This window comes from Rana temporaria, chromosome 4 (assembly GCF_905171775.1).
Source record: "Rana temporaria chromosome 4, aRanTem1.1, whole genome shotgun sequence".
In the NCBI taxonomy this organism is placed as follows: Eukaryota; Metazoa; Chordata; class Amphibia; order Anura; family Ranidae; genus Rana; species Rana temporaria.
The window spans coordinates 15,275,428-15,290,742 of NC_053492.1; the positions used below are offsets into that span (position 1 = coordinate 15,275,428).

The 15,315-nt window shown below is 48.2% G+C and overlaps 1 protein-coding gene across 1 annotated transcript; it reads left to right on the forward strand.

The window, feature by feature from the left end:
* The first annotated feature begins 1,569 nt into the window (after positions 1-1,569).
* LOC120935972 (tripartite motif-containing protein 14-like) lies at positions 1,570-6,303 on the forward strand. Its single transcript, XM_040348022.1, has 2 exons — positions 1,570-1,793; positions 4,559-6,303. Exon 2 carries the CDS (start codon positions 4,561-4,563, stop codon positions 6,157-6,159), a length of 1,599 nt encoding a protein of 532 aa, XP_040203956.1. The 5' UTR covers positions 1,570-1,793; positions 4,559-4,560; the 3' UTR covers positions 6,160-6,303.
* Positions 6,304-15,315: the final 9,012 nt, after the last annotated feature.

Genomic DNA, 15,315 nt, shown 5'->3' on the forward strand with positions numbered 1-15,315 from the left:
CACGTCGAAACCAATGACGTCCTTGCGACGTCATTTAGCGCAATGCACGTCGAGAAATTTTAGGGACGGCGCATGCGCAGTACGTTTGGCGCGGAAACGTGCTTAATTTAAATGCTATACGCCCCCTACCCGGCTAATTTGAATTAGGCGGGCTTGCGCCGGGTGATTTACGCTACGCCGCCGCAACTTTACAGGCAAGTTCTTTGTGAATAAAGCACTTGGCCCAGATTCTCGTATCTGAGCGTAAAACTGTGCGGGCGTAACGTATCTGCTTTACGTTACGCCGCCGCAAGTTTTACAGGCAAGTGCTTTATTCACAAAGAACTTGCCTGTAAAGTTGCGGCGGCGTAGCGTAAATCACCCGGCGCAAGCCCGCCTAATTCAAATTAGCCGGGTAGGGGGCGTATAGCATTTAAATTAAGCGCGTTCCCGCGCCGAACGTAATGCGCATGCGCCGTCCCTAAAATTTCCCGATGTGCATTGCGCTAAATGACGTCGCAAGGACGTCATTGGTTTCGTTGTGAACGTAAATGCCGTCCAGCCCCATTCACGGACGACTTACGCAAACGACGTAAATTTTAAAATTTCGACGCGGGAATGACGGCCATACTTAACATTGGTTGCCCCTCATATAGCAGGGGCAACTTTACGCGGCGCTAAACTAACGGAAACGTCGTAACTTCACTGCGTCGACCGCGCGTACGTTCGGGAATTTGCGTATTTTGCTAATTTGCATACTCGACGGGGAAAACGACGTAGCGGCAAAAAAAAAATTGCATTTAAGATCCGACAGCGTAAGAGCCTTACGCCTGTCGGATCTAATGGATATCTATGCGTAACTGATTCTAAGAATCAGACGCATAGATACGACGGCCCAGATTAGGATTTACGACGGCGTACATTGCGTTGCGCCGTCGTAAGCCCTTTGAGAATCTGGGCCAGTGTGACATAAAAAGTTGCACTGACCGCCATTTTTTCCCCTAGGGTCTCTGCTAAAAAAAATCTATTTATAATGTTTGGGGGTTCTTAATAATTTTCTAGCAAAATAATAATAATGATTTTTACATGTAGGAGAGGAGTGCTGAAATTTGCACGGTATTGAAGTGGTTAATTGTTCAGTTTTGAAGGGATGAGGTGGCAACCCTACTCAGGACAGGAAATGAGGTGGCAATGCCGCTAACGGAGCTCTGGCTGGCAGTAATTCCCTGACAGGGGTTGTAATCCTTCCCCACTGACTGGAGATACATGAATATCATGTGTTATGTTTACATATTTATAACATATCATCTTATCTCTTATATTTACACCTCTCCAATCCCAGTTGCTTTATTTATTCCTTAAAATGTCTAAAATCTGAATTCACTTTCTTCCCAGAGTTCCCACACCTCACACATTACAGTATATATTTATATACTCCACCAGAACACAGAGAAATGAAATATAAAGGATCTCTTCCCACTTCTAATATGGCCGCTGTGGCCTCATGCTCGCGCTGCGCACGCTCCTCTTCTCTTCTCATCATTGGCCTGAATCTTCTCTAGTGTGCTACAGAAATATGTCCGCCGTTCTCTCTCTTACTGGGGACATAGTGATAGAAATCATTTATCCTAAATATTTTTTATATACTTTTGTGATTTATCGCGGTGTTTCTGTAAGCTGGCATTATAAATTCGGATCAAGTTGGATTTTGTTCGGCGGGGAAGTTGTCGCCCTCGCTCACCGAGCTGACTGTGGCGTACGGGCGGCGGAAGTGCAGCCCCCCTAGACCGGAAGTGGGGTCTGTGGTAGTGTTGGTGGGTATTGTTTACACAGTGTCTATGATGTTTTTTTTTTGCTGTGTTGGAGGTGATGTGGATGTGGGGGTGTCATGGGGAGTGAGGGGTTCAGGTGAGGAGATGTGGGGTAGAAAGGGAGGGCTAAATTGGGGGATTATAAGGTTGGATATGATTTTAGAGGCATGCATTGGGGTGAGGAATGTGTGTATATATATATATATATTATAATGAGGTGGGATATAGAATGAGGGGTACATCCCCATGTACCCCTCATTCTGTACCACATGACACCCACCATGTACCCCCCTCACACCAAAACCCACCATCCATACATACATAACTCTCACGCCATAACCCACCCCATGACAATCCCCTATGTACACCTCAAACCCCATCAACCACCCGATGTAACCCTTACACCACCAGCACTACCACAGACCCTACTTCCGGTCTAGGGGGGCTGCACTTCCGCCGCCCGTACACCACAGTCAGCTCGGTGAACGAGGGCGACAACTTCCCCGCCGATCAAAATCCCACTTGATCCGAATTTATAATGCCAGCTTACAGAAACACCGCGATAAATCACAAAAGTATATAAAAATATTTAGGATCAATAATTTCTATCACTATGTCCCCAGTAAGAGAGAGAACGGCGGACATATTTCTGTAGCACACTAGAGAAGATTCAGGCCAATGAACGTTACATATAGGATGTGAGTGGTATATATTGGGATATATAATGAGGGGTAGATGGGGGGGGGGGGGGGGTTAATGGGGCGTGATCGGTACATGTAAGGTGTGAGTGGTATATATTGGGATATGGAATGAGGGGTACATGGGGGGGGGGGGGGTTAATGGGGAGTGAGCGGTACATATAGGGTGTGAGTGGTATATATTGGTATATGGAATGAGACGTTTATGTGGTGTAAGAGGTACAGGTGTGTCATGGGTTAGGGTATGGTGTGAGGGGTATAAATGGGTGTGTCATGAGGTGTGATAGTGTGTGATTGGTACATGGGGGGAAGTGTCAGGGGGTGTGATGTGCTGTGAAGGGTATGTATGGAGTATAAAATGTGAGGAGTTTATGGTGGGTGTGAGGGGTATACAAGTAGTTTTTATGGAATAGGATATGGTGTGATATACTGTGACGGAGTGGGAATCATGGGGTGTGGGGGGCATATATTGGGGTGGAATATGGTGTAAGGGTTACATCGGGTGGTTGATGGGGTTTGAGGTGTACATAGGGGATTGTCATGGGGTGGGGTTGTGGCGTGAGAGTTATATATGGAGGGTGGGTTTGGATATAAGGGATGGGTGTGGGGGGGGTACATGGTGGGTGTCAATGGGTGTGAGGGGCATATATTGGGGGGCCATGGGGTGGAATATGGTGTAAGGGTTACATCGGGTGGTTGATGGGGTTTGAGGTGTACATAGGGGATTGTCATGGGGTGGGGTTGTGGTGTGAGAGTTCTATATGGAGGGTGGGTTTGGATGTAAGGGATGGGTGTGTGTGGGGGGGGGGGGTACATGGTGGGTGTCATGGGGTGTAAGGGGCAAATGTTGGGGGGCCATGGGGTGGAATATGGTGTAAGGGTTACAATCGGGTGGTTGATGGGGTTTGAGGTGTACATAGGGGATTCTCATGGGATGGGGTTGTGGCGTGAGAGTTATATATGGAGGGTGGGTTTGGATATAAGGGATGGGTGTGGGGGGGTACATGGTGGGTGTCAATGGGTGTGAGGGGCATATATTGGGGGGCCATGGGGTGGAATATGGTGTAAGGGTTACAATCGGGTGGTTGATGGGGTTTGAGGTGTACATAGGGGATTGTCATGGGGTGGGTTGTGGTGTGAGAGTTATATATGGAGGGTGGGTTTGGGTGTAAGGGATGGGTGTTGGGTACATGGTGGGTGTGAGGGGCATATATTGGGGGGCCATGGGGTGGAATATGGTGTAAGGGTTACAATCGGGTGGTTGATGGGGTTTGAGGTGTACATAGGGGATTGTCATGGGGTGGGTTGTGGTGTGAGAGTTATATATGGAGGGTGGGTATGGATATAAGGGATGGGTGTGGGGGGTACATGGTGGGTGTCAATGGGGTGTGAGGGGCATATATTGGGGGGCCATGGGGTGGAATATGGTGTAAGGGTTACATCGGGTGGTTGATCGGGTTTGGGGTGTACATTGGGGGTTGTCATGGGGTGGGGTTGTGGTGTGAGAGTTATATATGGAGGGTGGGTTTGGGTGTGAGGGGGGTACATGATGAGTGTCATGGGGTGTGAGGGGGGTACATGAGTAGTATGATGGGATGGGAAATCGTGTGATGGTTACATGGTGTCATGAGGTGTAAGGTGTATATATTGTCTGAGAACTATGAACACACACAGGTGCGCAATCCCAGTCCTTTGCATCTTCATGGCACAGGTCATTGAGTAATGCAGTCCCAAAGTAGACAAACATTAAACTTGACCTAGAACTTTTTTGGGTAGATGGTCTCCAGCAGATGAACGGGGTGTCCAATAAGGTAGGTACCAACAGCAGAGGGGACTTGCTATTTAGAAAAACCTGACGGGTTCTCTTTACCTCACCCTCTCTCTGAGCTCTATCACTAGATAGAATCTTCAGGTTGGTGTCCAGTATAACCCTCATTTCCACCATCTCTTCCTCAGCATTATTCCACAAACTACAACCCCTGACATCCGCACTTTCACAGACACACTTACTCCGGATTCTGCATTTCAGGGATTTTTCACTTTTCATTTTTTTTTTTCTTCTGCTGTCAGCGATGGCGTCTGCGGATCTGAGGAAGGAGCTGGACTGTTCCATCTGTCTGAACATCTATACGGATCCCGTGACTCTCCGGTGCGGACACAACTTCTGCCGGGTGTGTATCGACCGCGTGCTGGATTCCCAGAAAGGGACGGCGCATTACGCCTGCCCCGAGTGCAGGAAACGGTTCAGGAGTCGTCCGACGCTGCAGAAAAACATAACGCTGTGCAACATCGTGGAGAGCTTCCGTTCTTCTCAACCAGAGCGGAAGGAGGCCGGCGTCTCCTGCACTTACTGTATTCACGCCTCTGTAAATGCTGTGAAATCCTGCCTGCTTTGCGAAGCCTCTCTCTGCGACAGCCACCTGAACGTCCACAGCAACTCGCCAGAGCACGTCTTATCTGACCCCACCGCCTCCCTGGAGAACAGGAAGTGCCCCGTCCATAAGAAGGTCCTGGTGTACTACTGCACCGAGGACGCCACCAGCATCTGCGTCTCCTGCTGTCTGATCGGAGAACACAAAGGGCACCAAATCGAATCCCTCGAAGAGGCTGCCGAAAAAATAAAAAAACAATTGCAAAACGCTATTCAGAAGCTGGGGACCAAGCGGGAGAAGGCCGAGAAAAGGGTCCAAAGCCTGCAGGAGCGCAAGAGGAAAGTCCAAGGCAAAGCGTCTGAGGAAACGGAAAGAGTCGCCGCCCTGTTTAGAGACCTCAAGAGACAGTTGGAAGAGCTAGAGATGAGGGTCCGGGGAGAGATCTCTGGGCAGGCGGGGCAGGTCTCGCGTTCGGTCTCCGATTCCATCCGGCAGCTGGAGGCCAAGAAGGACGAGCTGTCCAGCAAAATGCGTCGGCTCGAGGAGCTGTGCGACTCGACGGACCCCCTGATTGTTGTACAGGAATCGGCCCAAGGTGGTTTGTGTGATGGAGAGGAGGGAGATAAAGAAGATGCAGAGAGACAGAATAAATTCCTCCTTGCCGCAGGTGATCTGGACGTGGCTTCGATCTCGCACACGCTGCACACAGGTTTATCAGATATAATGTCGGGAATCAGCGGGGCAAGCTACGTGCAGGAAATCGCAGACGTACTATTGGACGTAAACACGGCAGGGTATTACCTGCACATATCGGACGACCGAAAAACCGTCTCCTGGTCAGACATAAGCCAGAACCGCCCAGAAACCCCGGAGAGGTTTCAGTACGCTCCCCAAGTGCTCAGCAGCCGGAGCTTCTCCTCGGGGCGCCATTACTGGGACGCCGAAGTTGGCGGCTCCGACGAATGGCGAGTGGGGATGTGTTACCCCAGTATAGAGAGGAAAGGAATTAAAAGCCAGTCGGCGATTGGAAGCAACGACAAATCCTGGTGTCTGCTCAGGACTGAGGATCGGTACTTGATGATCCACGACGGGAATCAGATCCAGTTGGCTGACAGTAACTGCATTGAGCGGGTCAGGATATACCTGGATTACGAGGCCGGGCAGATCTCCTTTTATGATCTGTGCGACCCGATCCGACACCTTCACACCTTCACCGCCTCCTTCACCGAGCCCCTGCTTGTTGCATTACGTGTATGGGAAGGTTGTGTCAGGATATCCGGGGGGAAACAAGAGATGTGAGACAACGTGTGGATCTGATTGGTGGGATGTTCAGCCAGTAAGAGAATACAGTGGGTGTAGAAGTGCATTTATATCCGAGATTTCCCCACCTCCTATCAAAGAAGCACAGAGAGTGCTGCGCCCAAGCCTAGGATCGCCCTTCAATGGAGTTGGGGGTTCAGTCTTTGCCCCTCCTGAAAAATGTATGCTAGCGGCACTCAAATTCAAAGCTGGCAAGCTTTATTGGTCCAAACAAAGAGTCCCAAAGAGGAACCTCCTTCTCTGATGCTCTTTAATGGTCAAACCAGGCATAACCACTTACTGCCCGTGCTATAGCCGAAAGACGGCATGGACCTCCAGTTCTGAGGCATGCATCTGGAGTACTTTGGACACAGCTGATGACAGATTGTTGTAAAGAGCCAATCACAGCGGCGGCCATTTACCATGTGTTCAGCTGTGTCCAGTTACAGCTGGTCACATGTAAACAGATTTGCCAGTTAGCAGCTCTCATTTCCTCATACAGACAGGGCACTAATTATCTGTGCAGTTTATCAGTGTAGCCTCATCTTTTTTTCCGATTGGCTCTGGCGCCCCCCCACCGCAGGCCAAATGTGGTACTGCACACCGCTGTGGCTTGAATCCTGCTCGTTTTGCGAGACAACACTCGCAAACCGAGTCAGGATTTTTTTTTAAAACAGTGCTCGTATTGCAAAACGCTTGTTAACCACGTTGCTCGCAATTCGAGGTTTCACTGTAGTCTATTTGGTGCCAGTGTTGGAGACAGGTGCGTGCACATGCACAGCGGCCCGTGCCTACGCACTGAAAGCACCATCTGTTCTATGGGCAAGACCTCCCTGATGAAATGTAACTATGTATTATGTGCCATACCTTATTATGCAAGTGTTTTATAATTGGACGAGGTGTGGCAGTGACATGATCCCTACCTTGTCCAAGCAAAGAACACTTTGGCCCAGATTCACAAAGGACTTACAACGGCGTATCTCCATGTACGCCGTCGTAAGTCCAAAAGTGCGCCGTCGTATTTATGCGACTGATTCATAGAGTCAGTTACGCTTAAATTCTGCCAAGATACGACTGACGTAAGTCTCCTACGCCGTCGTATCTTGGGGGTGCATATTTACGCTGGCCGCTAGGGGCGCTTCCATATATATTTCCGCGTCGAATATGCAAATGAGCTAGATACGCCGATTCACGAACGTACTTGCGCCCGGCATATTAAAATACGCTGTTTACGTAAGGCGTACGACCGGCGTAACTTTAACTTTACTTTACCCCTCATAAAGCAGGGGTAAGTCATGTAAAGGACGTCGGAACAGCGTCGTATTTTACGTCGTTTGTAGGGCTGCAACTAACGATTATTTTCATAATCGATTAGTTGGTCGGTTATTGTTTCGATTAATCGAATAATCGGTTAATAACCTTAAAGGAAAAAAAAAAGGAAGGTGATTTTGCGGCGATTTGCATTTTTACATTTTTTGAACCAATTTCTTGTTGGGCAGATTAAAAAACACAATTTGTCGCAAAAACGCATTACATGCTTTTCTGCAGCTTCTACATTGAAGTATATTGAAAAAAAAAAAAAGAAATAGCACCGTTTTGCATTAAAAAAAGTTCTTGACCATTCCAAATACGCAGCAGCTGAAAAAATCATGGATGTGAACGTGTTCCATAGGAAAACATGTAAATGAACTGTAGTGTGTTTCTGCAAAAAGCACCAAAAAACAGAGGTGTGACCCAGGCCTGAGATGTTTAGTAACATAATGGGGTTAAAAAACACTAAAATTAGTACAAAAAGCGCAAATAATCGCTACTGTTAGGGGTTAATTTTTTACTGTGGCACAGTAAAAGTGATATTTACAGTAACAATTTGCTCTTTTCGTACTATAAAGGGCTAATTTTAGTTTCTTTTTAACCCCATTATGTTACTGGCCGATTAATCGATTATGAAAATCGTAATCGATTAATTTCTTAATCGATTAGTTGTCGATCAATCGATTAGTTGTTTTGGCCCTAGTCGTTTGCATAAGTCGTACGTGAATGGGGATGGGCGTAGGTTACGTTCACGTCAACTAAGCATTGAGCCGGCGTAATTTAGGGAGAAAATTCGACGTGATACATGCGCCGTTCTTAAGGCACGTAATTTACGTGGGGTCTTTGTGAATACTGCACTTGCCTGTCTAAGTTGCAGCGGCGTAGCGTAAATAGGATACGCTACGCCCGCACAAAGATGCGCCTTCCTACGTGAATCTGGCCCTTTGCGTTTACTGAGTAAATGCAAAGTGTTTTCTGAATGGCTCCCATGCTGAGTGAGCAACGTCCTATGTATGTGGTACTAACCTCCTATGTTCAGTTAGCAGCAGGGCAGCCAGTTGGCATGGGACACAGAAGCCAACATCAATAGACAGCACTACTACGGTGATATCCAGCTTCCACAGAGATCTCACAGGTATGGCACATACATACTTACATTGGACCAGTGTAGCTATGTAAACATTGCCATACCTAGAATTCAGCTTTAATTGTAAAGACAACCACCCCCCTACGACAGTTGCCTCTACTATTAACCGGTTAACGCCCGCCGCATGTACGTCCACAGAATGGCACGTACAGGCATATGGGCGTACATGTACGTCCCCGCCTTTCCGCGGGTCGGGGGTCTGATCGGGACCCCCCCCCGGTACATGCGGCGGTCGGTAACCTGCGGGGAGCGATCCGGGACGAGGATCGTTTCTAGCCGCCCCCTCGCGATCGCTCCCCGGAGCTGAAGAACGGGGAGAGCCGTATGTAAACACGGCTACCCCGTGCGTCACTATGGCGGCGCATCGATCGAGTGATCCCTTTTATAGGGAGACTCGTTCGATGACGTCAGACCTACAGCCACACCCCCCTACAGTTGTAAACACACACTAGGTGAACCCTAACTCCTACAGCGCCCCCTGTGGTTAACTCCCAAACTGCAACTGTCATTTTCACAATAAACAATGCAATTTAAATGCATTTTTTGCTGTGAAAATGACAATGGTCCCAAAAATGTGTCAAAATTGTCCGAAGTGTCCGCCATAATGTCGCAGTCACGAAAAAAATCACTGATTGCCGCCATTAGTAGTAAAAAAAATTAAATAAAACTATCCCCTATTTTGTAAACGCTATAAATTTTGCGCAAACCAATCGATAAACGCTTATTGCGATTTTTTTTTTTTTAGAAGAATACGTATCGGCCTAAACTGAGGATTTTTTTTTTTTTTTTTATATATATGTTTTTGGGGATATTTATTATAGCAAAAAGTAAAAAATATTGTTTTTTTTTTCAAAATTGTCGCTCTATTTTTGTTTATGGAGCAAAAAATAAAAACTGCAGAGGTGATCAAATACCACCAAAAGAAAGCTCTATTTGTGGGGAAAAGAAAAACACACCTGGTCTGTTGCTCAGGGGTCCAAAGTCCTCTTTTCCGATGAGAGCAAATTTTGCATCACATGTGGCTGAGGGCTGCTACTGCAGCTCAGAGTGGCTCAGTGGAGATGCAAGAAAGTAAGGAACCTCTGGAGAGAGAGACTCTAATATAATGTTGCAGGAAGTGCATTGACTCTGGCAACCCTGATTTAAGAAGGGACCCTGATATAAGGGAGGGTGACATGTAATGTTGGTGGCTCTGGGGACCCTGATGCAAGGTGGTGGCACTATAGGGGCTCTGATGCAAGGTAGCGGTACTCTAGGGGCTCTGATGTGAGGTGGCGGCACTTTTGGGGACACTGATGTAAGGTGGCACTCTAGGGGCTCTGATGTGAGGTGGCGGCACTTTTAGGGACACTGATGTAAGGTGGTGGCAATCTAGGGGCTTTGATGTAAGGTGGCGACACTTTGGGGACACTGATGTAAGGTGGCGGAACTTTGGGGACACTGATGTAAGGAGGGTGGCAATTTGGTGACACTGATGTAAGGTGGCGGCACTCTAGGGGCTTTGATGTAAGGTGGTGACACTCTGGGGACACTGATGTAAGGAGGGTGGCACTCTGGGGACACTGATGTAAGGCAGGTGGCACTCTGGGGACACTGATGTAAGGTGGTGACACTCTGGGGACACTGATGTAAGGCAGGTGGCACTCTGGGGACACTGATGTAAGGTGGGGACACTGATGTAAGGAGGGTGGCACTTTGGGGACACTGATGTAAGGTGGAGGCACTCTAGGGGCTTTGATATAAGGTGGTGGCACTCTGAGGACACTGATGTAAGGTGGTGGTGCTCTGGGGACACTGATGTAAGGCAGGTGGCACTCTGGGGACACTGATGTAAGGTGGTGACACTCTGGGGACACTGATGTAAGGCAGGTGGCACTCTGGGGACACTGATGTAAGGAGGGTGGCACTTTGGGGACACTGATGTAAGGTGGAGGCGCTCTAGGGGCTTTGATATAAGGTGGTGGCACTCTGAGGACACTGATGTAAGGTGGTGGTGCTCTGGGGACACTGATGTAAGGCAGGTGGCACTCTGGGGACACTGATGTAAGGTGGTGACACTCTGGGGACACTGATGTAAGGAAGGTGGCACTCTGGGGACACTGATGTAAGGAGGGTGGCACTTTGGGGACACTGATGTAAGGCAGGTGGCACTCTGGGGACACTGATGTAAGGTGGTGACACTCTGGGGACACTGATGTAAGGAGGGTGGCACTCTGGGGACACTGATGTAAGGCAGGTGGCACTCTGGGGACACTAATGTAAGGAGGGTGGCACTTTGGGGATACTGATGTAAGGTGAAGGCACTCTAGGGGCTTTGATATAAGGTGGTGGTACTCTGAGGACACTGATGTAAGGTGGTGGTGCTCTGGGGACACTGATGTAAGGCGGGTGGCACTCTGGGGACACTGATGTAAGGTGGCGGCACTCTAGGGGCTTTGATGTAAGGTGGTGACACTCTGGGAACACTGATGTAAGGTGGTGGCACTCTAGAGGCTCTGATGTAAGGTAGTGACACCCTGGGGGTCACTGGTGTAAGCCGGTGGCACTTTGGGGACACTGAGGTAAGGTGGTGGCACTCTGTCAGCAGTGTGGTAGCATTATGGGGGCACTGATGTATGGTGGGGGCACTCTGTTACCTAGGACTTTCTGCCCAGGAACGCCCACTCCTCTGGATTGAGACCTTCCCATCCGGCATTCTGATATTTGCATACTTATCCCAAGAGCCAACCCACTGCTTGCATCAGGGCTGAGGACTCATGAGAGGAGTACTGAGGAGCCCCTACCACCATTCATGATCTGCCTGCCTTGCATAGAGAAACAGAGAGACTCAGTGATGACACCACTGGGTGTAAAATAAGATGTTTTGGAATGGAGCCAAGTGTCCGGTTTTTGGTATCTGCTTCCTGGCCAAATCTGATAAGAATCATATGTGCGCACATAAGTTAAAGTAAATTATCCACACAGCTCTGTGAAGAAAAAGTTACTTCCTCATTTTATTTCAAGCTCTTGATTTATATTTGGTTGTCAAACTGAATATTCAACATGCTCATTAATATGTAATATTAATCTTGTGACGTTCCGATTTGTAAGCTATTAACTATTTCATGTTAGGATGGTGCGAAGCATGAAGCAATAATCGGCTATTTATACATTTAGGTCGTCTGATGTCTGTCTGGTTTTCTGTGGTTCAGTTTCCTGACGGGACTTTCCACCGTTCTAATTTCAGCTTGTTTTGCAGACCAATTTCTTTCCCGTTTTCCTTCAGACCATGTGATACATATCTGATAACAATCATCATATGAGCAAGGGGGTTTAACCACTTCCAGACCTTAGGTGTTTTTCAGATTTGGTGTTTGCAAGACTAAAACAGTTTTTTCTGCTAGAAAATTACTTAAAACCCCCAAACATTATATATTTTTTTCTAACATCCTAGAGAATAAAATGGTGGTCATTGCAATACTTTTTGTCACACCGTATTTGCGCAGCGGTCTTACAAGCGCATTTTTTTGGAAAAAAAACACTTTTTTTAATTCAAAAATAAGACAACAATAAATTTGACCCAATTTTTTTATATATTGTGAAAGATAATGTTACGCCGAGTAAAATAATACCCAACATGTCACGCTTAAAAATTGCGCCCGCTCGTGGCATGGCGTCAAACTTTTACCCTTAAAAATCTCGATAGGCGATGTTTAAAAAATTCTAGAGATTGCATTTTTTGAGCTACAGAGTAGCTCTAGGGCTAGAATTATTGCTCTCGCTCTAACGATCGCGGCGATACCTCACTTGTGTGATTTGAACACCGTTTTCATATGCGGGCGCTACTCACGTATGCGTTCGCTTCTGCGCGCGAGCTCGTCGGGACGGGGCGCTTTAAAAAAATTTTTTTTTGTTTTCTTATTTATTTTTATTTATTTTATTACTTTTTACACTGAAAAAAAAAAATTGATCACTTTTAGTCCTATTACAAGGAATGTAAACATCCCTTGTAACAGAAAAAAGCATGACAGGTCCTCTTAAATATGAGACCTGGGGTCAAAAAGACCTCACATCTCATAATTAGACTAAAATGCAAAAAAAAATGTGGAAATTGTCTCTTTAAGAGGCTGGGCGGGACTGACGTTTTGACGTCACTTCCGCCCAGCAGAGCTATGGGGACGGGCGAAGGAGATTTTTCCTTCAGTCTCGTCCCCGCTCAGCTGCTGAACAGTCGCGATCTCCTCTGCCGCTACCGACGGCTCCGGTTAGCGGCGGAGGGCGCGGGAGAGCGGCGGTAGGGGGGGGCCCCTCTCCCACCACCAATAACGGCGATCTCGCGGCGAATCCGCCGCGGAGACCGCCGTTATCGTTTACCAGACCGCGCACACTAAAGATTGATACCTCAGTTGTGGCAGCAGCTGCTGCCGTTACCGAGATATCAATCTTTAAAAAATGGACGTACATCGTCGTGCGCAGGTCTGGAAGTGGTTAAGGGTTGTATATAGTACTTATGAATTATGATTATTCCTATAGCAATCAATAACATATATTCATATGAGATATATATGAATGAATGAATGACTTGTATAGCGCAACTCATGCGAACTGAATCGCCTCTGGGCGCTTTTTCCAGCCAGATTCTGCTTGGCTGGTGCGGTCATTTTACCCCGTAGGATCGTGACATGCTTGGGACACACAGTCATACATATATATACTGGGCCAATTTGGACAAGATCCAATTTTACCTACCAGCATGTCTTTGGAGTGTGGGAGGAAACCGGAGTACCCGGAGGAAACCCACGCATGCACAGGGAGAACATGCAAACTCCAGGCAGATGGTGTCGTGGTCGGGATTCGAACCAGCGACCCTTTTTGCTGCTAGGCGAAAGTGCTACTCACTGCACCACTGTGCTGCCCTATGTGATGTAGAGCATGTGTTTGCGCATTGAAATAGGCATTTCATTATCTTACTTTGACCGTTTTTATCACATCCACTACAATGTCTTGAAAATGGAAAGGTTTTGTATATAAATGGGTGTTACGCAGGTGCTGCTCTCTACTTACGTTCAGGCTCTGTACACTTTTTGTCGTAAAAGGAGGAGCAGCACTTCTTCATCCCAGACAGAAAGAAGGAGACAAGAGAAGGAGTGAGAGAGGAGAGAGAAAGAAAGAGGGATGAGAGAGAAAGAGGGAGGAGAGGGGAGAGAGAAAGAAGGATGAGAGAGGGGAGAGAAAAAGAGGGAGGAGAGGGGATAGAGAAAGAGGGAGGAGAGGGGATAGAGAAAGAGGGAGGAGAGGGGATAGAGAAAGAGGGAGGAGAGGGGAGAGAGAAAGAGGGAGGAGAGGGGAGAGAGAAATAGGGAGGAGAGGGGAGAGAGAAAGAAGGATGAGAGGGGAGAGAGAAAGAAGGAGGAGAGGGGAGAGAGAAAGAAGGAGGAGAGGGGAGAGAGAAAGAAGGAGGAGAGGGGAGAGAGAAAGAGGGAGGAGAGGGGAGAGAGAAAGAGGGAGGAGAGGGGAGAGAGAAAGAGGGATGAGAGGGGAGAGAGAAAGAAGGATGAGAGGGGAGAGAGAAAGAAGGATGAGAGGGGAGAGAGAAAGAAGGAGGAGAGGGGAGAGATAAAGAGGGAGGAGAGGGGAGAGAGAAAGAGGGAGGAGAGGGGAGAGAGAAAGAAGGATGAGAGGGGAGAGAGAAAGAAGGATGAGAGGGGAGAGAGAAAGAAGGATGAGAGGGGAGAGAGAAAGAAGGATGAGAGGGGAGAGAGAAAGAAGGATGAGAGGTGAGAGAGAAAGAGGGAGGAGAGGGGAGAGAGAAAGAGGGAGGAGAGGGGAGAGAGAAAGAAGGATGAGAGGGGAGAGAGAAAGAAGGATGAGAGGGGAGAGAGAAAGAGGGAGGAGAGGGGAGAGAGAAAGAAGGATGAGAGGGGAGAGAGAAAGAAGGAGGAGAGGGGAGAGAGAAAGAGGGAGGAGAGGGGAGAGAGAAAGAAGGATGAGAGGGGAGAGAGAAAGAAGGATGAGAGGTGAGAGAGAAAGAGGGAGGAGAGGGGAGAGAGAAAGAAGGATGAGAGGTGAGAGAGAAAGAGGGAGGAGAGGGGAGAGAGAAAGAGGGAGGAGAGGGGAGAGAGAAAGAAGGATGAGAGGGGAGAGAGAAAGAAGGATGAGAGGGGAGAGAGAAAGAAGGATGAGAGGGGAGAGAGAAAGAAGGATGAGAGGGGAGAGAGAAAGAAGGATGAGAGGGGAGAGAGAAAGAGGGAGGAGAGGGGAGAGAGAAAGAGGGAGGAGAGGGGAGAGAGAAAGAGGGAGGAGAGGGGAGAGAGAAAGAGGGAGGAGAGGGGAGAGAGAAAGAGGGATGAGAGGGGAGAGAGAAAGAGGGATGAGAGGGGAGAGAGAAAGAGGGATGAGAGGGGAGAGAGAAAGAGGGATGAGAGGGGAGAGAGAAAGAAGGATGAGAGGGGAGAGAGAAAGAAGGAGGAGAGGGGAGAGAGAAAGAGGGAGGAGAGGGGAGAGAGAAAGAGGGAGGAGAGGGGAGAGAGAAAGAAGGATGAGAGGGAAGAGAGAAAGAATAATGAGAGGTGAGAGAGAAAGAGGGAGGAGAGGGGAGAGAGAAAGAGGGAGGAGAGGGGAGAGAGAAAGAGGGAGGAGAGGGGAGAGAGAAAGAGGGAGGAGAGGGGAGAGAGAAAGAAGGATGAGAGGGGAGAGAGAAAGAAGGATGAGAGGGGAGA

Coding starts and splice junctions, on each gene's coding strand:
- LOC120935972 (XM_040348022.1), top strand. CDS start 4,561: ATGGCGTCTGCGGATCTGAGGAAGGAGCTGGACTGTTCCATCTGTCTG.